General features: G+C 35.7%; 3 protein-coding genes across 5 annotated transcripts; all 3 read right to left on the bottom strand.

Moving 5' to 3' along the window:
* Positions 1-5,640: 5,640 nt before the first annotated feature.
* On the bottom strand, positions 5,641-8,736 carry LOC108227590 (uncharacterized). The gene is made up of 6 exons (XM_017402826.2): positions 8,651-8,736; positions 8,364-8,558; positions 6,890-7,201; positions 6,539-6,700; positions 6,027-6,110; positions 5,641-5,877 (listed from the first exon to the last, which is right to left on the bottom strand). Exons 1-6 carry the CDS (start codon positions 8,678-8,680, stop codon positions 5,770-5,772), a joined length of 891 nt encoding a protein of 296 aa, XP_017258315.1. The 5' UTR covers positions 8,681-8,736; the 3' UTR covers positions 5,641-5,769.
* A 1,118-nt stretch (positions 8,737-9,854) lies between these two features.
* On the bottom strand, positions 9,855-17,837 carry LOC108226114 (uncharacterized). 3 transcript variants are annotated; one of them, XM_017401063.2, is made up of 9 exons: positions 17,403-17,837; positions 16,370-16,431; positions 15,923-15,977; positions 14,837-14,935; positions 14,537-14,623; positions 11,943-12,059; positions 10,751-10,843; positions 10,454-10,484; positions 9,855-10,370 (listed from the first exon to the last, which is right to left on the bottom strand). In XM_017401063.2, the coding sequence occupies exons 6-9, from the start codon at positions 12,015-12,017 to the stop codon at positions 10,186-10,188; spliced, it is 384 nt and encodes a 127-aa protein (XP_017256552.2). In that variant the 5' UTR covers positions 12,018-12,059; positions 14,537-14,623; positions 14,837-14,935; positions 15,923-15,977; positions 16,370-16,431; positions 17,403-17,837; the 3' UTR covers positions 9,855-10,185. The 3 variants fall into 3 exon arrangements, with proteins under 3 accessions (XP_017256552.2, XP_063935933.1, XP_063935934.1); XM_064079863.1 differs by having other exon boundaries at positions 15,916-15,977; positions 17,403-17,419; XM_064079864.1 differs by lacking the exons at positions 15,923-15,977; positions 17,403-17,837 and having other exon boundaries at positions 16,370-16,426.
* On the bottom strand, positions 14,531-16,787 carry LOC135147254 (uncharacterized). The gene is made up of 5 exons (XM_064080145.1): positions 16,686-16,787; positions 16,370-16,431; positions 15,923-15,977; positions 14,837-14,935; positions 14,531-14,623 (listed from the first exon to the last, which is right to left on the bottom strand). The coding sequence occupies exons 1-5, from the start codon at positions 16,785-16,787 to the stop codon at positions 14,531-14,533; spliced, it is 411 nt and encodes a 136-aa protein (XP_063936215.1).
* Positions 17,838-23,014: the final 5,177 nt, after the last annotated feature.

The raw sequence follows: 23,014 nt of genomic DNA, 5'->3' as shown, positions 1-23,014 counted from the left end.
AACCACCTTGTAAGCTGCTGTCAGATGATCACAACGTGGCTTAGAGATAAACTGTGATAAGACCTGAACAGAGTAGGATAGATCGGGACGCGTAACAGTCAGGTAAATTAGCCGTCCAACCAGACGCCGGAACAAGAATGTGTCTGTATCAGATAGAAATTCACTAGTGTTGCTATGCAAGTTATGATTCTGCTCCATAGGTATTTTTGAAGGACGAGCAGCCATTAGCCCAGTATCTTGCAGAATATCAAGGGTGTATTTGCGTTGATGCAGGTAAACACCAGTAGCTGACCTGGCAGCTTCAATACCAAGGAAGTATCTGAGGGCACCCAGATCTTTTACCTTAAATGCTTTTGCCATAAACTGAATGACATGCTCAATAAGAGATTTGTCAGTCCCAGTAATTAAGATGTCGTCCACATAGACAAGCACAGCAACAAAGTGAGAATCTTGATGAAACGTGAACAAGCTGTTGTCAGAATGACATTGAGTAAAGCCATATTGCTTGAGAGTATTAAAGAACTTATTGAACCAACATCTGGGCGCTTGACGAAGCCCATAGATAGACTTGACAAGCTTGCAAACCCAATTAGACAAGTCTGTAATCTCATTGGTAGCAGGAATGGAAGACAACTGAGCATAACCTGGTGGTATTCTCATGTAAACATCTTCATGCAAGTCACCATGCAAGAAGGCATTGGTGACATCAAGCTGTGTAATTGGCCATTCTTGTGAAGCAGCCACAGCAACAAAAAGACGTACTGTAGTCATCTTAGCAACTGGAGCAAACGTTTCGAAATAATCAAGACCATAGGTTTGGGTGAATCCTTTGGCCACCAACCGGGCCTTATATCTTTCAATGCTACCATCTGGAAGATACTTGACTTTGAACAACCATTTACAGTCAACAATATGAGTATTAGCAGGTTTAGGTACTAAATCCCATGTGTGGTTAGACTCCAGTGCATGAAGTTCTAGTTTCATAGCTTGTAGCCAATTGCTATCAGTAGCAGCTTGCTTATAAGTAAAGGGAATAGGTATAGCAGCTGAAGCACAGAGAAACTGAGTGTACTTTGGAGAAAAAGCATTGGCCCTGTTTGGGAGTTAGCTGTTAGCGGTTAGCTGTAGCTGATTGAATGAGCTGTTTTGACTAGCTGATTGAATTAGCTGTTTTGACTAGCTGATTGAAATTAGCTGTTTTGGAAAAAAGTGTTTGGTAAATAGCTGATTGAATTAGCTGTTTGTACTTTATCCAGACACATTGCCAATCATCTAATTGAAAAAGCTCCTCCTATTAGCTTTTTCAAAATTAGCTTTTTGGATCCAAAAAGCTATTTCAATAAGCTAACTACCAAACACATCCATTAGCTTTTTCATTTGGTCAAACATCTAATTTGATCCAAAAAGCTAATTTCATCTCAAAAAGCTAACTTCCAAACACCCCCATTATAAGAGAGATACTTTTGAATAGGGTACTTACAGGATGGAGGAGCAGTACCCTGCAAGCCTGCATGATGTGAAGTAGAGCTGATGGTGACTGGTAGACCTGTATAGTCTTTGAACTTAACAGGTATCTGTTTCTGTCTGCTAGGTCTTTGAACAGGAGGGGGGTCAGCTACAGTATTGTCACTGTCATGGGAAGTATCAGGACTAGTGTCATGAGCAGTTGAAATGTGTGTATGTTCAATCTGGTCAGAATCATGAATATACAACTCATGAAAAGGTGTAGCAGGAAACATTGTGGGTGATGTTGGAACAGTAGTACTAGCAGGATTATTCTGAAAAGGAAACACATCCTCCACAAATTTAATGTCTCTAGACACATAGCATTTTCTGGTGGCCAAGTCCATGACCCTGTATCCCTTTTTGTTAAACGGATAGCCTAAAAACACACACTTCATAGTTTTTGGTGCAAATTTGTCTGAGGCAGAGTATAGATCTGAAATGTAACATAAACAGCCAAAAGTTCTGAGAGTGGAATAGTCTGGCTTTTCCTTGAAAAGCACCTCAAATGGGGATTTGTATTTGAGTACAGGAGTGGGTAGGATATTGATCAAATGTGTAGCAGTTAGTACACAATCCCCCCAGAAAGAAATGGGAAGATTAGCCTGAAATCGAAGAGACCTGGCAACATTTAGAAGGTGCTGATGTTTCCTCTCAACAGTTCCATTCTGTTGAGGGGTATGAGCACAAGTATATTGTTGGAGTATACCAAGTTCAGAACAGTGTTGAGTAAGATCAGTATTGTCAAATTCTTTTCCATTATCTGATCTTAGAATTTTTACTGTTTTCTGAAAATGAGTGAATACATAAGCAACAAAATTTTTGATCAGCTGAGGTACTTGAGACTTGGAAGAGCACAAGTAGATCCATGTACATTTGGAAAAATCATTAACAATAGTCAGAAATTTTGTACAATTTCCATGAGTACTATACTTATATGGACCCCATACATCACATTGTATGATATCAAAAGGTGCAGAACTACTTGACTCCCTAACTAAAAAAGGTAATCTAACTTGCTTTGCAAGATGACAAATCTCACAATCAGTCATGACACTAGTAGTAGATATGGACAGATTTTTGATATGTGTTAACACCTTAACAGAAGGATGACCCAATCTCCAGTTCCACTTATGTAATGTGGACTGAGAACAACTATTGGCTGACACTTTTAAGCTTGGGTTGATACAATAAGGTTTGGAGGCTTGAGTATTAAGCTTGTATAGACCTTCTACCAGTTCACCAATCTCTTTCTCCATCATCAAGGCAGGGTCCTGCAAAATACATTTGGCAGAAGAAAACATAACAGTGGATGCAGTGTTATGTGTTAGTTGTGGAATAGACAACAAGTTACAATGAAAGGTTGGAACTACCAGCACATTGCACAGAATGATGTCATTAGACAGATATACACTGCCTATATGTGTAACAGCAGAATGATCTCCATTAGGTAAGTGCAATTGTGATGCAACTGATACAGGCTTGTGTACAAGTTCTAAGTGTGGAGTAATACGATGTGTAGCTCCAGAGTCCAGTATCCAAACTTCCTTACCAGATGTCATTACAGCAGGTGATGCAAACATGACAGAGTTAGTTTGGAAATTTATACCTGACACCTGATTTGTGCTGTTGTTTATCCAAGGAGCATATGTAGTAGGCTGGAGTTTAGATTGCAACATAGAGATTATTTGTTGACATTGAGACTCAGAGAGTGAATCTGTCACTGAAGTACCAGATGTACCAGCTGTACCAGTTGTGTTGAGAGTTGAATTCTGTGTTGAAATATTATCATTTCCAGAAGCTCCATTAGCATTGGAACTGTGCATCATATTAGCAGCAATTTTGTTCTTGACTTTAGGCTTAGGCTGACCATACAGTCTATGCCATTCAGGATATCCATGCAAAGCAAAGCATTTGTCCTTGCTATGACCTGTAAGTTTACAGTACTCACAGGTCACACTGGAGTCACCTCCTTTCTTCTCCTCCTTTCTGTTTCCAAACTTCTGCTTAGATCCTTGATTACTTTGTTGAAACCTAGCATTCATAGCTACTCCTTCAGTCACAGCAGTTGTCATGCTATTTGCATTGTTCCTTTGACTTTCCTCTTGCAAGAGCATAGCATATGCTCTACTGATATCAGGCAGTGGATTCATTAACAATATCTGACCTCTAGTCGTTGTGAACTGATCATTCAGTCCCATTAGAAATTGACTTAACCTAATCTGCTGTTCATAACTGTCTAATCTTGCACTTAAACCACAAGCACAATTGTTGTTTTGACACATACATCTAGGAATTGGTGCCAAATTCTCAAGTTCATCAATCAATCCTCTAAATGTTGTAAAATAAGCATTGATTGATTTAGTACCTTGAGTAAGAGAAGCAAGTTCCTTCCTGAGATTAAACAGCTGTGGAACATTGCTCTGAGAGTATCGTTTGAACAGATCTTCCCAGATCTGTTGTGATGTATTCATATACACAATGCTTTTCCTGATTTCAGTGGAGACTGAGTTCAGGATCCATGAAACAACCAGATCATCACCTCGTTTCCACAACGCATACTGATTTGATGTGGTTGCAGGTTTGTGAACTGTTCCGTCTATGAAGCCTAGCTTCAATTTGGTCGAGAGAGCAATTCTGACAGATCTGCTCCATTGCTGATAGTTTTGCTCTGTTAACACCTCTGTGACAAGCGCTAATCCAGGATGATCTGATGAGCTGAGATAATATGGATGATTTATGTCTATTACTTGATTTGCCGCCATTGATGAAGTTCCTGATATTACTGCGGAAGCATATGAGTACATTCACACGCAATCGAAGACTGTAACTAGGTGCTGGATCTTCAGTTTAGAGTGTAACCTCGCTCTGATACCATATCAGAAATGTAATCTAAACTGAAGAATGCACTAAGAAGAGAGCTTGTATTACTGTGTATCAGAAACTGTATTGAATATCAAGCTTCAGAAAACTGTACACATGGTTCTGTTTATATAGACAGATGAACAGAACCTACTAGAGACTCCTAGACTATTTACATACATGAATGTATCTACACATTTTGTAACAAACTAGTAACGAACTATTCTATGAGATCGTGGCCTGTATGCTGAGGTGGAGCTGTGCTAGCTGTCATGTTGTTAGCTGTCACTGTCACCTTGCACATGCTTGCTGAAGTTGCTTGTATATCATTAACAATAAGAACAACCTATGTACAGATGACGATGAGCTATAAGAACAACCAATTTAGTTCCTCTCAAATTGCACTGTCTAAGATTAAGCCTCCTAACAAAGGATTGTTCCTAACGTATGAAGATGCAAGGGGAGATGGCCACAGATCCTTACATCGAGAAAAGCAAAAGCTTCAATCAGCCCTTTTTTTCCTAATCCTGGATCTAGACAAAATATAAACTAGTGGTTTCTACACAGAACTCTTCAAAAAGGTGACACTAGACCATACTATCTACATGTTGATGGTCAAAGTGAATGCCTCAATCAATTTAAGAAGATGCACTTGAGGCATCTTACTAATTAATGGAAAAAATGGCTCTCTATGGCGAGTAGTGGTACAATAGTAGCCATTGTTGTCTGTTGATATGACTCCATACTGAGTCCTTAAATTTTTATACACAAAAAGAAAATCTTGAAAATAAGTAATGAAAGTTTGTTTTACAGAAGTCTTAAAATGCGTGCCAAGAAGTTGAAAAAAGTATAAAGAAATGAGGACGGAGGGAGTATGGATTTTGGCAAGAATATAATCACCAACGGATTTCTTTCGGTCGTTAGTAGAGTTAAGTGCTCTAAATAATATTGGCACAATTTTGCCAGTATTATTTACAAATTCCAATACTTTGCACAATACTTTGAAATAAATATATTGGAGATGTTAAATGAAATGACACATAAATACTCTCTTAGTCACTTATGCTAACATACAGATTACCAACTCAATTTGGTTCCAGTGACTCAGAGGAGTGAAGACGACTACATAAATTATTCAAGTATACAATATTGCAAGCAATCTATTCAAGAGAATTATAAAAATACTACTTATTTATAATCATTAGCACTAAACGCTTATATCAACAACACATTCATAAAACACATTTGACAAGATAGTGTTCACCAAGAAATCGCTGTAGCAAATGGTAAAGAAACTTGTTGAAGTAAACTGTTACAGATACAATATGAAGATCTCAAGATTTTGATGTTTTAGTGATGAATAGTTCCCTGTTCACTTTAGGCATTCTAGGAATACCTCCAAATTTACACTAGGAGAGAACCTTCCATCACAGTAACAGCTTTCCCTTGGAGCATTACCCTTTGATTCTTCTCATCTAGATGTAATTTAATGATGCCACCTCTACTTGATGCCTGAATTCACGAAATACAACATTGTGACAAAGTTGAATACTGACTAGTGAGTTTAACGAACAAGCTCCAGAAGGATCAAATACGTAATCAGTGTGTGCATACGTATTTGATAGAGATAGGCAGAGAGAGTGAGCACTAAGGACAATAACCTGATACGCAACAAGATCACTTTTTCCCAGCTTTTGGCACCAATAGGGTGCCAAGGCACAATGTGCACTGCCTGTGACAGGATCCTGAAATTAAATGTCACACATTAAAGAGATTACCAATTTGTATCAGTTCCCAGCACTCAAGACAAATGTTCAACTTTTAGATAAGCTCTTTCTCTATTTAATGACATGGTGCCTGTAACTATAGTCTATAGGGAAAGACGGGACATAAGAAGTAGCACCTCTATTAAAAACCTGGATTCAACTAAGGATAAACAATTTGAATTTAGTTTTGAATTAAACACTACACAAATAATCTAGCAAATGAATTATAATGAAAGGTGGGTGAAGGCCAAATGGAATATCCAAATTCTAGACATAAGAAAAGAATGCATTTGGAAGGTAGACAAGTTATGAAGAGACTACCACATACAAAGTGTACCAAGACTATGACAATTCTCCAAGGTTTTGGATAATTATCAAGGAATCCTGATATTTAGCTTAAGGCTTACCTCCTTAATCCCATATTTAGGACAAAAGAAGCGGCTGTATATGTCAAATCCAGAGTCAGAGGGAGCAAGCGCTGTTATAGTCATTCCTCTGCAAGGAAGTTTCTGTATCTTTTCAAACATCGGCTTTAAATCTGCAACAGTCTCTCCAGATGATAGCACAACCTGCAAATTCAGATGACTTTTACATTCCTCGGATACAAAATATAAACTTTTTCTAAGCAAGAAACAATGGCACTCCTATATAACATATCATTGTTAAGACATGTTAGCCCCGTCATAAACAACTTCCAAAAGAATGTATCCACATTTTAATAATATTAACAAAATTTTAGAGCAATGCCAAACACTTACAAGGAGGTCATCTTCTGTAGTTGTCTTCTTGATGTCAACAATAGAGGCGCCGTTTAGGCTTTGTGAAATGATTGACACCTCAGCAGAATTATATTCAACCAGTGGCACCACAGGAAAATCCAACTCTATACAGAAATCATCACCTGCGTCATCACTTGTCAAGTGTGATAAAACCGAAACTTTAGGCAGTGAAACCCTCCTAGCAGTCAAAACTCCAGAGAGTGTAATGAACTCAATCACATTCACTTTCACCAAACCAGATGAGAAGATGAAGTGAGATGCCGCCAAAGTTGCATGGCCACAAAGTTTAACCTGTAAGCAGACATTATGCATAGAGATGAAAACTAGCAAGTCTTTGTAAACTATAACAGGCCAACTACGAATGACTTATCAAGCGATTGGTAAATTTGACATGAGAAAACCACTATCTTTATCAATTTTAGCTAATACACATATAATTGCATAGACCCTTTTTAGATGGAAAGATAAAGCAACCACCACCTCTGGCTATGCAATAAAACATAGTCTAATTATGCATGTTTTATTCAAATATCAAGTAAAATGACAACTGACATAGTAGCAATAGTGCATGACTAAGAAAAATACGTGGTCATTTACGATTTACCTATCACATAATCAAAGCAATAACATATGGAACGCGCATAATATCTGTTACGTTACCAACTCCACTAGAATTTTAAATTATTATTAAAGCAGTTTATTATGTATATCATACTAAAATTACTTGATAAACCATCTTTGCGGGAATATTCGGCTTGAATTTCCAAACCAAATTTTTTCAAACACTTTGTTTTGCCCAAATCAAATTCAAGACCGGTAACACCAAAACTATCAAATCTTTATGCAAACCCAAGATACAAATAAATGAGCTAAACAAGATTAAAATAAAACCTCAGCAACAAAGGGGTTTAATATGCATATCATATTTATTCGTTATTAAGTCTTATGGGCTACTGCCCATTCTCAGAGGCCACTTCAACTCTTTATTCTCATGAAACTGCATATACAGAGGATTAATACAAAACGCTACACTAAAACTCGTTACTTAGTGATACAAAGGGCCTTTTCACAAAGTTGTGTGTTTACGGGTCTTTTCAACTCAATTTGTGATAGTAGGGACCTTTTTTCAAATAAAAAAAAAAACAAAAATGATGGACAAGACTCAATAGTAATTGAACCTCAGCAACAAAGGAGTTTAATATGCATATCATTCTTAATTACTTATTCGTTATTAAGTCCACTTGAATGTCCAAATCAACTTTGTTTTGCCCCAATTCAAATTTGAGACTGCTGATTAAATCTTTACACAAACTCCATTACACAAATTCAAATTCCAGACCGCTACCACCAAAAGATTAAATCCTTACACAAACCCAATACACAAGACCAAAATTCGATACCCGGGGAATCATAAAACACAAAAAACACAGACAAGAATCAATAGCAAGTGAACCTCAGCAACAGGAGTAAACCATCTGAGGTGAAACCTAGGATTAGCATAACCCAATTCAATCCTAGTCAAGAAACATGTCTCAGAGAGATTAAACTCAGTGGCCACCAATTGTAACCACCAATCATCTTTTTCCTCTTCTAACAAACAAACTGCAGCTGGGTTTCCCTTGAATGCTGATTCTGTGAATGCATCCACCTAAAAATATTAAAATTATTTAGCAAATCATCAGTCTCTATGTGTGTATAAATAACAAATTGATGCAAGTGGAAATAACAAAATGAGATTACCACACAGTACTTCACTTGCTTCTTCGTCATGGGTTGGATGTTCAGTGGTATACAGGTAGTCAACTATACAGTATGTCAGTATACATCCTATTTTAACTGCTTTTGACTTTTTTACACATATTTTTAAGATGTTAAAAAAATCGCATCTAAACATAATAACTTTTTATAAAATTTATATCAAATAAAAATTTAAAACCTAAACTTTTATTTGATATAAGAATTGAATTATTTTATTGAGTGTAGTTATTATTTTTTACATCTCAATATACGTGCTAGAAAGTCAAACATCAGTTAAAATGGGACGGAGGGGACGCATTTTGGTTCTATAAATTATTTAATTTTTCAAATAAAAATTTAATATTTGATTTATTTTAAAAAAATCATGAAAATATATTTTATACATCTTCATATATGTAAAATAGTGGAAAAGAATCGCAAAGAAATGAGCCGGAGAGTGATATATAAATTATAATACGTTAAAGTTTTCATTTATTCTTTTTAGGAAAAATGCAGGATAAAAATATTAAATTATATATTATTTGTACATTTAAAAAATTAAAATATTTAGATATGAATTTAAAATATATATTGAATAGCAGACTATTCTGTTACGGTATATCTTTGTTAAGGATTACTCGAAGAAATATGTAGCAATATTATAATTTATACTAATGACACATTAGATGTCGTGGGAAAGAAATAAAATAAATATAACCTAAGTTTTTTTAATAAAAAAGAATCAATTTATAAAGCCATACAATATTTACAAACACAATTGAAATTGGACACCCCGAAAAATATCACTCTTAAATCTTTAATCAACTAAACAATTTGTCTTTAAACAACTAAACAATTTGAAGATAATTTGAATACATGTACTTTATTTCATCCAATCTTAAATTAGTTTTCGCCGACTGTTCTGAATAATGTGAAAATCATGCCCATCTATAATCTCAGCAACCATGAAGAACATCAAAACACACCAAAACAAAATCAATTATCACAAAAAGAGACTAACAAAACCCAAATAAATCGGGAACTTATTGAAAGGAAAATAAGACTTCAAACAAGAAAACAAAAAATAAAAAAATTGGGGCTTTCCACCGGTGAAAATCGATGAAAGTCCCCTCAAAAATCTTTAATTTGAGGCTAAGGTTTGAGAGAGAGAGAGAGAAGGCGTAGAAAGTTTTTACAGTAGTGTTTCTTTTAAAAAAATATATAAATTAAGTTGTCATAAAATTCTCTCATCTCTCATACATGTCAAACATGAATCTGCAATGAATTAAATCAACACGTGCAAGTACAAAAAATGGACAAATCTGGATGACTGGCGACGTTTTCTATAATTTACATACATGTATAACAGCAGGAGCTATAACTAAAGATCGAAGCAGCAGCACTACCACTCTACAACTAAGGCCGAGTAAAGGTTTCTGTGTCCTATTTTTACTTTTACGATTTCCTCTATAACCACTCCCTTGCTCTAGTGTCCATCATTCCTAACTTCCGGTCCAATGAAGTAATTGTCTTAACCTTTACTGCACATGGTCGACTGCAGATGAGTCTATCTTGATAACAAGAGGGTTCTGGAGACCCAGAGGTGCCTCAGCCACAAAGGGTAGAACTGGGGATGCTAAAAGGCCATCTGTTCCAGCACCTTCTTCTAAAGCCTTCTCAAGAGAAGCCTTTGCGGTTTTGAAAATATACACCAGTATAATTACTATATAAAAAAAGTGAAATGTTAGGCATTCTATGTCAGGCTGTCAGCTAAAACACAAAGCTCAGTCAAAGGTTGAAGCTTACCAGAGATCAGAAAGCCCGATGCAATAAAAATCTGCATTAAAAAGTAACTGTCACAACACACCAAAGAGGAATAGGTAACAAAAGATGCACAAATTGAAGAGCCAATAACAAGGCACATCAATTTTCACCCTACAGTGTCAAATTATTCTGAAATCAAGTTTATCTTCTAGGCTAATTCCGAGACTTTTTTTAACAGGAAGCTGAAAGGAGTTTCATATATAACAATATTTTATCTTTTACAGGCTTGACAATGTATAATATTACTTTTAAATAGAATGACAGGTCTTGATCTCTTACCCAACGAATTGTCGAGACCTCACCCCAGCCATGTGTAACGTCAGAAAGATCCTTTAAAGTTGTTCCGACATACACTAGTGCAAATGTTACTGGCTGAAACAATAGAGTATCAGTTAGATCATTTTACTCCCTATCTTCAACTGTAAGGTTTCTGTTAACTAGAATCAATTTAAGCTTGGTAGAACATGACTGTTTTAAGTTCAAACATCCTCAGGCCTCAAGTTCTCAACTCTACATTATCATACTCTCCCCTGTCTCATTAAATAGGAAAATTATTATTAGAAAAAGAGGATATTATCTTTTCAGAGAAAGTATTCGAAAGAAAGACAGAACAAGCAGCACGGACAGGCGCAGATTCAATATGAAATATATAAAAAAGGTGCAAGATTTCATCTTGCCTAGTAGCAACAGAGCGCTATTACACAGGCCATAGTGGGATGCTAAAGAATCAATTGAAAGAATTCACCAATCAAAAAAAATAATGCAGGTCTAATTTGCAGCAACCTACACAACTTTTTACACTAGAAAAGTGCAAGAAGACTTCTAAGCCACCAACGTCATTAACAAGTTAGATTTGGATGCAATATCAATAACAGGAATCAACCAAACAGATATACAATGCCAATTGCCAAGTGCTCTTGCCCATGATAAAATACAGTACAATTTAGAAAGGAAGAGAATGATATCACTGCTATCATAACTGTGATAATCTCCAAATATCCCTATATTGAGCAAAGCTTCATAGTATGTAAACTACGCAAATTATCAGCAACACAGAATCACTTGGGAGTCTAGTTGGTATGCTAGAACTTACTTTCCTGTAATGCAGGAATAAAGATGAAATCGATTGAATTCATACTAAAAAAGTTATAAATGATACAGCATCAAGATAACGATTATTCTATATAGGAACTGAGAACATAGTAACCAAGAACATCACAAGAAATTTAGCAAAAAAACTGAAGAATGCAAGATATATAAATGGATTATGCAAATTTATTGTATGTTCCAACTTCTGGGCACGATTATGCACCACCTGGGCTATTATAACAGCAAAAACATATCGCTGAACTCAAGAGATCAAAAAATTGTAACAGCTATGCGACATAGAAACAAGAAAAAAAGTATGTTACATATTAATATAGTCTGTATAAGATATATAAACATTGGTGAATAACTGAAAGAAACATACCATCATCCCCAACCAAGAAGCCAGCATATATTCAACAAGACGAACAGGAGTCACAGATAGCAGATAGTTCAACATGTTAAATGGAAGTAATGGAACAAGCCGAAGTAGTAACACAATCTGTGAAATGACAGAAGAGGAAAAGAGTCAGAACTACCTATGTACATAAGAAAGTAATCAAACATTCAATTCTTACTCATAGCCAGGAAATTTCACCCGATCCCATTCTTTTGTTACTCATCGACAGATATTTCACCCACCCCTCACCATAAAAACAAGTACGTAATAACAACAACAACAACAACAACAACAACAACAACAACAACAACAACAACAACAACAACAATAATAGTAATAATATATACCACATTAAGTGCTAGACATCTCATTCCAGAAGATAATTACCCCATCTAGTGCTAAAAGCTTCTGGCCATTGGCTGTTTTCTTTTTCAAAAGGACAAATACATGTTTCATCACTTAATTGATCTTGGCTATAACCATATACAAAAATCTTTTAAGGGGTTTTATTACAATCTTTCAACACCCCGGTAAATCCCTGCAGGATAAGTCATGAAGTTATATCTCCTGAATAGCCAGTAAGATTTAGATAAGAGGCATTTCCTGAAAACTTATTCAGTGGACCAAACATCAATTGCAAGCTATGGTCGACCAAAATGAGTTATGTCACTATGTTGAGAGATTACAAGATAAGATTATAAATCATGTACAAAATGCATTAAGCTCTCTACTTTCTAATTTTTTATGTAATATATACTTGAGATAAAAAGTAAAACACATGTTTTCCACCAAAGATCAGTATCTGTAAAGGATCACAATAGTTTGTTGCTATTATTCGTGTAATGCATCAGGTTAGTTGGTTTTATAAATAATAGTAAGAGTTGGCACTACCTTGGTAAATAGAGTTATTAATTAAAATATTGGTGTGAAAGTTTGTTAGATATTAAATTAGTTTAAAATTTAGCTGTAAAGTTGTCATATTAATAATAATACAAATAAATGGAAATTTTTTGGATATCTTTATAATAGTTTTATTAAGTGCTAAGAATTGATTTATTAAAAGGAAAATAGTAAGAAAAAAAAAAAAAGAAAAAAAAAACAACAAGCATCAGGTGCCAGGTCAGTGAGTACATAGACCGGGGAGAGAAAAATTAGGGGTTTATTCCCAAAAGTAGAGAGAAGGATAGATACAGAGGGAAAACAAAGAACAAGTAGTAATCAAGAATTAGAAAGAAGTAAGCACAAAGAAGAGAAGGCAGGCAAGTCCTTCACTCTCTCCTTCCCTCTCTCTTTTAATGGTTTTTTTTTTTTCCGTAGTCTACTCTGTTCTCCCTTGTTTCTGTTGCTTTGATTGTTGGTTTCTAGTTGAGGTTTGTGAGCTTCTTCTTATTTCTTTTTAATTTGGTAGCCTTATTGTGAATTATAGTGAGCTCTATTGAAAGTAAAAGGGATTTTTGATGTGGTCGAGTAACACGCATCACTTTGTCTCCACTTTCTTATCCTGATGAGTAAATTGCTAGCTATGTATTGGCTCTTTTGATAAACATAGAAGGTATATAATCTTTTCTACTTGATGGCTTGCGATTATGTTTTATGTGGCTAAATGATGGTAATCAGCCACAAATGATGGATTTAGTACATGCATGTTACATAATTGATGGCCACTAGAGCTGATCACTCTAGTAAATGAAGGTTACATGATTGCGGGTATATTTTATCTTCATTCGTTGGTTTATTGGTGTGCTTGCCTACTCCTGCTTCCTACAAAATTGAAATATTTCCTGTGTTTATCTTATGGGACTTGCTGGGCATATCAATGCTCATTTTTGTGATGATTTATGATTTTCAGAAAAACACCAGAACTAGAGCAAAAGTACAAGCGGGCTGGGTAGTCTAATATCTTCCTACTTTTGATCATACAATTTGGATGTGTGAAGTGAGCATATGACTTTTGAATTTTGTACCAGGAGGTGTGATACTTTGTACTAGTTTTAGGCTAGTATTGTATAAAGTTGGCTAGTCAAAATCTTGATTTTGGTAGTTGCTGTTATGTATAGGCTGCAGACCTGGGAACCTCCCCTGATTTGTAAAATCTTGTAATGATCTAACTTGAAGGTTTTTAGCTGTTTATTTTTTTTTTTGTGTTTGTTATGGTTGGAATCAGGCTGTTACAATTCGGTCATTGCAGATGAATAGAATATACACCTCTCTCATAATAGCGATTGGGTATCTTAATGTGCAATACCAAAGCAACCAACAAAGACACTTAAAAGCATACTTCAAATTTCAATTAATATTTAAGCTTGTAAAACATATGGGAGCTAAATGTGCCAGCAAACCACCGGCAACATGACACTGGCAACATGTGTTTTTTTACAAGAGCTTCTCAGCCAATCCTTTATATGTACATCCTAACAATATAACGCAAATATATAAAGGGTTGTCGCTAGTGTATCTTAATCACTTAGGTAAGGAAATTCATAGGTGTCCAGTCAGCTATAAAAAAGTCACTTCTCACTTAATATCCCAACTCGGGCATAAACTTAATTATCAACAAAATAGTTAGTCAGCAATCAAACCTTAAACCCGGATTTCTGAATCGCTATAGTAACTGCCTGAAACCTGGGATAATTTTTCAATTTAGATTTGACATATGGCCTCCCAATCTGCAAATATGTGGCAAAATATATTCATGTGAAGATGACACCATAAATTCAGAGCTTGGCACTTACTACAAATGGCAATAAGCTTAAGATAAAAGAATAAATGCATAGGAATGTATACCACGGGGGACAAAGTTATGCAAAATATAGATATAATCACTATAACTGCACTTGGTCTTGGCCAATAAGGAATAGTCAAGGGGGAGTTTAACTTACTGTTCTCCCGAGAAGAAATGCAGCTGTTGCTCCAAGTGTAGCACCAGTAGAATCAGCAACAAATCCAACTGGCAACCCAAAGAGATATCCGCCCCCGAGCTGCCAATTGGTAAAATAAAACAAAATAAGTCTACAGAAGAGGGAAAAAAAAAAGCCGCGTAAGAGAAATTGAAAATTTACTTACACTGGGTTAATATGAATTAAGAAATTTAGCATATATATCGGGAAGGAGGAGGACGGTGTCGTGCCAATGTGCCATTCAATTCGTAAGTACATAGCCCCTTACAGGGATCATTGGATAGAGCATATACTTCAACCAACAAAACGTACAATATGATAGATTATTTCGCAGTAAGTTGGTGTGTATGATTAATCAAACGAACTTTTTTTATATAGTAAATAGCATCTTACTGTCCTGTTTTGCAATATTTGTTTCCAGCCCCATTCTAAATCACTGCCATTATTAACGGATAACGCGGAAGCAGCCTTCATCAACTCAATATATGTATTACCATATTAATGAATGTGGTCCTGAATACTATTAGAGGTGATCATGCTTATTTACCAAAAGATTCTAATTAAACTAAGATGGGTTCTGGCCACATAAGATTCATCCATTGATGCATTGTATTTAACTGATCTGCATTGCATTGCTTGTACAGATGGCAGTCTCTCAGCGTAGCAACACTTTTGGCATAAATCAAATTGCTGTGGTACTAGAACAGAATAAAGGAAACAAAAATTGGCAGTCTCCTCAATGATAATTCTACTTCAGACCCAACAACCCCACATATACAATAAAAACCAAATATATGCATATCTTCTCTCATGTCCTAACACGAAAGCAGAATGTACGTAGATTATAGCATAAAGTCTTCATGAATTAGTTATATACATATACCAAGATTTAATAACTATTATTCTGATGCCAGATATGGTATGATAAGTTTGTTTGTGTTCATCTTAAACAATTTGCTGCTTTCTAAAAAAGGGGCAGCTGATAACAATTAACAAGTAATTGCACATTTATCAACATTAGTCAGTAGTAACTAAGTTTTCTTCCAAGGTATGGAACGCACCACCTACCGTAAGTACAGAGGCTGGGACAGCTAGAATTGAAAGGGGAATATATGCAACAGCCCTGTGAAATGCTAGATAGTTAGAAGGTCAGCATAATGGAGCCGAAAAGTTATGCTTTAAACAAAGCATGTGATCATCGTCCCAGATAAAAAATAATATAAAAATCTGCCTTGCGTTAATCGATAATTTCTAACTAATTTACTAAACCCAGCAACACACACCACTATTCATAAGTCATAACCCAGTAATCCTCTAGGGTACAGGCATAAATTATATTGATGTGAAAGTGATAACTGGTACTACAGATTTCATCATTATCTAGAACTTATTTAGTAAAAAATACAATAGAACATGACATGAAGTTAAAATATAATACATGACACAGAAAATATAATGATGGAAATATACTGAAACCTAAATATTTATCAAAACTGAGAATCAAAGACATCTTACAGTACAAGTGGACCCCAAGGTCCAAGATCACTCTTAATCCATGTAAGAAAATTTTTCAACACCTGCAGAAAAAGAAGTCAGTCAGTATGAAGAAAAACGACACGTGCTCCTCCAAAAAAAGTGACTCACATCGAATGAGTATACACAGAAACATATACCCTTGTTGCATTGGCAATTCACATCTATAACTGAATATACTAGCAAGTTATAAGGGATTCCAAATCACAGTTAAGTGTTGATATCTAAAGCAATAGACTTAGGGACTGTTTGGTTCATTGTTTACGAGCCTGGTTAACGGGGAATAGAAAACTCATACCCATGTTTTAGAGTTTGGATTAATAATTTTGTGATATGGAATGGGAACCTCATTCCCAATTGAGGGGTAAATCATTCCTTCCATGCACCTTGGAATACTCATTCCTGATTCCCATTCCCACACAGGCACACACCATCCAAACACCCCCTTAAAGTAATCCTTGTTGATGGACTTATGGATGTCCAAGAACTTGTACAATATTATTTGATATCTCAGTAAAATGAAGTTCCCATTCCTTAATTTTATTTGGGTACTAAACAAACAGCTAACTTATGCAATGCATTTGGCCAACATCAATGAGATCCGGCTTTCCCTAATTAAACCATCGTATTACATCGACAGTGTTCAAATCATACACTAAGTGTAGAAGCAAACCAAAGAGCGTCTAGATAGCCTCCAAATCACAGAATTTTATTCATCTATCGACATTATACATTTATCAAATCCAAAATACACCATCTCGACAATACCACACTTACAACCTAAAATAAAAACATCACACTAAAACCTCGATAAATTAAAAATTCCTTCTCAGTCCTATCTTAATATAAACAATGCTATTTAATAGTAACTTATCTGACATTCAATTATAGAGATTCTACAACATTTAAGTAAAATGCAGCACCTCAATCACCAAATTAGATCTCAAACAATACAATTCAAATCAAACAATCACTAACAAGCAATATACCAAATCGAAAAAAACTGGAAAACTACCTTTTCGACAGGAAGAAAAACGCAAGCGGAAACAATAGCACCGAGAAGCAGCAAGAGAAGCGAGACACGAAGAACAGAAGCAGAAGCGAAGAACGCGATTGACGAGACTACGCGCCGGCGCCACGGACGGCGGTGGACGCCGCCGTCGTCGTCGTTAGCGAAGACTGGCTTCAACGCCGACCATCTCGCTCTTAATCCCTCCGGGATCTCCAGATTTTTGGTCAATTTCTGATTAAATTACGAGCTTTTTAACGAAATTGAGTGTGAATTGACGAAATTATGTGTGATTGTAGTGCGTGTGATTTTGGAAGTTGAGGTAAAGAGGTGCGATTTGATATCGTCTTCAGTGAGTAGTTGGGGGTCCTACTTTGGATGAATGGTGGGCCGGAGGAGTATACGTGGCACATGAGGGTCAGGTTTTAACTTTCAACTCGTCCCTACTTTGAATGACAATATTTCGGAGAAGAACCACTAATATAAGATTTTGACAAACATGTATGTATGCATCGTAAATACTCCCTTTTATTTTACTTCCATCATTTTATAATGTGTATATATACGCATTGATTTTAAACAAGCATTTTAATATAGCATACTCTAATTTTTAAAACACAGTCGCATAAGAAAATTTACTATGTGGATCTCAAAATAATTATTATATTTCGATTTGATTGTTCCAAACAATCAATCTTAACCAACATTCCATTGTCATATAAATATATAGGATCACGCTTATTATGAGACATGAGATCTAATCCCAACCACACATTTTATACCTTATATTAATTTATCACCATACATTAATTTTTAATATTTAAATATTTTATCCCCATCTTCATTCTAATTCCACCTCCAACCACCACTTCCGGCCACCACTACAAAATCACTACCAGCAAATATAAAATCACCACCGTGAAACCGAAAATCACCACCAGAAAACTAAAATCACCGCTATAAAAATGAAAATCACTGTCAGAAAACGAAAATCACCACATCACCACCATCTACAAACCCCCTAAATCTGAAAAATCACCAACTACAAAGTAAAATCAGCGCCAGAAAACAAAAATCACCACCACAAAAAAAATCACCACATCATTTCCGGTCATGACTTTCCTAACCACCTACAATCATTGTATTAAACCAATACCACCACCGCCACACTGATACCATCATCAAACTACCACCAACACCAACAAATAGAAATTGTTTGACACATTTTGACAAGCACAAGAGCGACACTAATTTGACTAACCAGAACCAGTGGACTCGCGAGAGTATATAACATTCAACTGCTGACAACTGTAAACATCTTGATCACCGAAAAAAAAAGATTTGCAAGTTGAAGATCGAAGCAGAGGCAAAAAGATCGAAATCGATCGGAGATGGCAGGGGAAGATCGGAGAAAGAAATTGTGAAGAGGTAGAAATCAGAGGTAAGGAGGAAATCTGATGTGAAGAAGGTGGTTCGATCTGAAAGTGATGGTGCGAGAGGGTAGTAGCGGAGGTAAGAATCTGGGGGGTGTGGATGAATTACATAAAGTTGGGATAGGACAACTGAATGGATGTGATTAAGATTTTTTTATATAAAATGGATGGCTAAAATTAGATCTCATATCTCACATATTTGGGGTTCTCATTTAAGCACCACCCTCTATATATATAAAAATATATAAAGTCTTACTATAATAGAAATCTCCTTATTCTAGAAACTAAAAACCAAGCTGGAATATCACTAAATCCTAAAGCAAATACCACTAAATTCTTAAACAACCCCATCTCCACCTCCATCTTCACCAACTCCACATTCATCTTCACCAACCCCACCACCACATCCGCCACTGCCACCACCTCCGTCGTCGCCTCCTCCATAACCACCACCACCACCTCTATGCCGCCCGCCCCCTCCATCTCCACCTCCATTATTTCTCTAACAACACAATCTCCACCTCCATATTCACCTGCCCCATCTTGATCGCTGCTTCAACCTCCTTCAGCCCCGTTCATACTTCTTTCTCCACCTTGGCTCAACTTTAAAATGCGGCGGAGCCGCCACTTTTCCGGCAACGCTCCAACCCCCTACTTCAAGCCGCCCAGATTTCCGTCAGAATCATCCTTCCTCCATCTCCACCTTCACCTCCACCATCTCCACCACCGTCACCACCATCTGAATCGAAAACGTGAACAGATCTGGAGATTCTTAGCAGTTTCTGGAACATATCTGAAGATTATGGGCAGTTTCTGCAAGTTTTCACTAAAACCTGCAACACAGATCACTAAATTCTAAAGAGAATATCACGAAATTGTACTGAGAATATCACTAACTTGTATTGGTTTCTAATTTTTATTTTAAGAGTGGTTTCTATTTGATCATGAGTCAATATATATATATATGCCAACATTCCAGAGAGGGACTCCTTATATGGAGTTACATATTGCGCCACTTTAAATCATCAATTTTATTATAAATTCTGTTATAGAATACATATAAAACGTGATTCTAATATAGAATACTATAAAATAAATCCATTTTAAGTAATTTAACACTTAAAATTTGATTAAAAAAAGTATATTTTCGAAACTGATTCTACAACAGAATAATTCTGAATGATTATTATTCTGTTATAGAATCATGTTGAGATATTGCATAATTTTAGATGATTTTTGGAATAAAAAAACTGTATAACTTCGTTTTCGGTTTAATAATCAAAAATTGCAATTATATTTCATAAAAAATATAATAAAATATATATTATGTATATATTTATAATGGTGTGCTACGTAACTCCATATAAGAGGGTATACTATGGAGTGCTACCATATATATATATATATATGGTCTTGCTCAAATGAGAACCCCTCTTGTGGTGAGATATGAGATCTAATCTCACCCACTCATTTAAATACATTATATTCATCTTTCATCATTCATTTAACATTTTATTATTTCACCATCTTCTAATTCAACTACCTATGACCTTCAACCACTGCTGACCACCACCACCATCTCCGGCGACCACCACCACCTCCGGCGACCATCAGAAAATCACCACCGACAAACATAAAATCACCATCTGAAAACATAAAATCACCACCAGAAAACTAAAAATCACCGCCATAAAATCCAAAAACAACGCCAGAAAATTAAAATCACCGCACCACACCATCTACAAACCACCGCCACCACTCCCAAATCTGAAAAAACCACCAACTACAAGACAAAATCATTGCCGGAAATATAAAATCAGTGCCGGAAAAATGAAAATCACCACCAAAATTAGAATCACTAAAATACAATCACCATCACCAAAAATTCCATCAGATCTCCAAAAAATAAAGTGTAATCACTAAAGCTTAAAACACAAGACAATCAGATAACAGCAGCGCTGTAAATAACGCCGTATCGAAGATCAGTATGCAAAAGAGTGTGCATCATCATTCTGTATCTATATTCGAAGATTAACAAACGCAAAATAGCGCCGGAAAGAGCACGAGCGGTAGCGGAAACCAAGGCAGTTCAACAGCGTCGTTCGTAGAGGAAGTAGCGCGGTGTTTTTCCGAGAAAGAGAGTTAGGTTGTCGGCGCCGTTGGATGGTGGTGGTAGGAGCGGGAGAGAGCGGGGCTGGAGGGGGAGGGGGAGAGAGAGGGGAGAGATCTGATTGCGCGGAAGTGATGGCTGAGGCACTACTGGTGCGTGGTGGTGGTGGATGGTGTTGGTGCTGGTGGATGGGTTGGGTGGTGGAGGTGGGTGGGAGGTGAATAAAAGAGATGAATTATAAAACAAGAGTTCAAATGTGTGGTTCTGATTTAATTTGGGGATAAAATGTGTGGATTAGATTAGATCTCATATCTCATATTAGTTGGGGTTCTCATTTGAGCAAGACCCTATATATATATATATATATATATATATATATATATATGCAATGTATATGACCATCATCTTCATCCGAACCGTAATAATGGACCCCTCACCACCATTGCCCGCCGTTTCTATGACTTGCCATCATCGTCTATCATCACTGTTGCGTAAAATACAGATGTGCAAGTGTACACAATCACAAGCAAGTAATATAATAGTGAATACGAGATATCGTTCCTCAAGGACTGTCTATTTGTATATATTGCAAATCAATATCAAACAATTCAATTATAGAACACAAGAATTGGGTTTTAGTTTTTCTAATTAAATTAATTATTTAGCAACTAAATTAACTAACAAATAAAATACTAGCAAAAAAATCTGGATAAGTTTAGATACTAAAACATAAGCCAGGATAATTACTTCCCCCTAATATGTTCATGCTGGCAACAAAACAGTGTAATATTATAACAAATCACAGTTTACTAACCTGAAATTTAATGGTCATAGATTTTTCTCGAAATCATTATGATTTAGATTCTGTAATTAAACTAACATATGTCTATGCCAAATTTAACTTCCAGAATACAAATTAAGCACCAATTTCACACGGCTATGCATGATCACAATATATGTCTATACCGCAACAAAATTATAATAAAAAGATATAATTATGCACCATTCAAGTTTTGTGTCAATTAATCATAACCCTCTCAGTATTATAACTAACTCAATAATGTACTATAGTTTGCCAAACAATAGCAAATACTAAACATGAAATCCACTTGAATGAATAAACTGCAAACTGCATATAATACATCTCATCTAAATACCAACAATCCCATACTAGGGTTCCATAAAAATCATAACTCATAAAAGTTAGTTCATAATCAAAGTATCAAAACAATCCCAAGATAACCAACACATGTTCATAAGAAGAGATAAATAAAAGATAAGAGAAAACAAAGCTAATTGAATGTCTTCAATGGCTGAAATTTTCTCTGTTGATGGCTTTTCCTCCTCCCTTGTGTAGCTTCTTGTCTCTTGCTTCGTATCTCTATAATTCTCATTGAATACTAAACCATAACATCAATATTAAAAGTTGTTTTAATGAATTAATGAAAATACAAGGAGATTTAATTTCTGAATCAGAATAGAATTCCAAAAGAGGAAATTCGTAGTTAATTTTTTGACTCTGTTTCTGGGCTGATTCAACTAGGATAAAAATACAAGACCACCTCTGAATTAAAGGCCTTGTTCTAATCTTCGCGTGGGCTCTTGAATCACCTGATTTGGACTTACAGAACCCCAGATATGACCCAATCAGTGAATGCTGCGCAGCTAGCTTCATAATCCGAATTATATTCGAATTAATCTCCAATCTTTGCTATTTAAACTCCAATCCAAATCTAATTAGAATTCCTTGCATCCTACAATAAAACATTAATATTTATTAAATAAAAATCCAATTAATTACAAAATAACTAAAATACAGGGATAATATTAAGATAAATGCACGCTTATCAATCAACAATAGTCACGGACACTTGCCAGCATAACTTACCAAAACAATCGACTATATACTACCATCATACACCTTCTTTTACGGCTTGTTGCGGTCGAGAACTTTTCTTGAAATTGATCATCTATAAATAAGCATCAATAGTTTAGGCAGTAGATTTTTCTCAATTTTAAATAATAAAAATTGATGTTTATATACAGTATAAAAACAGTAATTAGTGATACCCGTA

The sequence above is a fragment of the Daucus carota genome, chromosome 6 (assembly GCF_001625215.2).
Source record: "Daucus carota subsp. sativus chromosome 6, DH1 v3.0, whole genome shotgun sequence".
Taxonomy (NCBI): Eukaryota; Viridiplantae; Streptophyta; class Magnoliopsida; order Apiales; family Apiaceae; genus Daucus; species Daucus carota.
The sequence above is the reverse complement of the archived record's forward strand: the minus strand, read 5'-3'. Positions and strand labels throughout refer to the sequence as shown.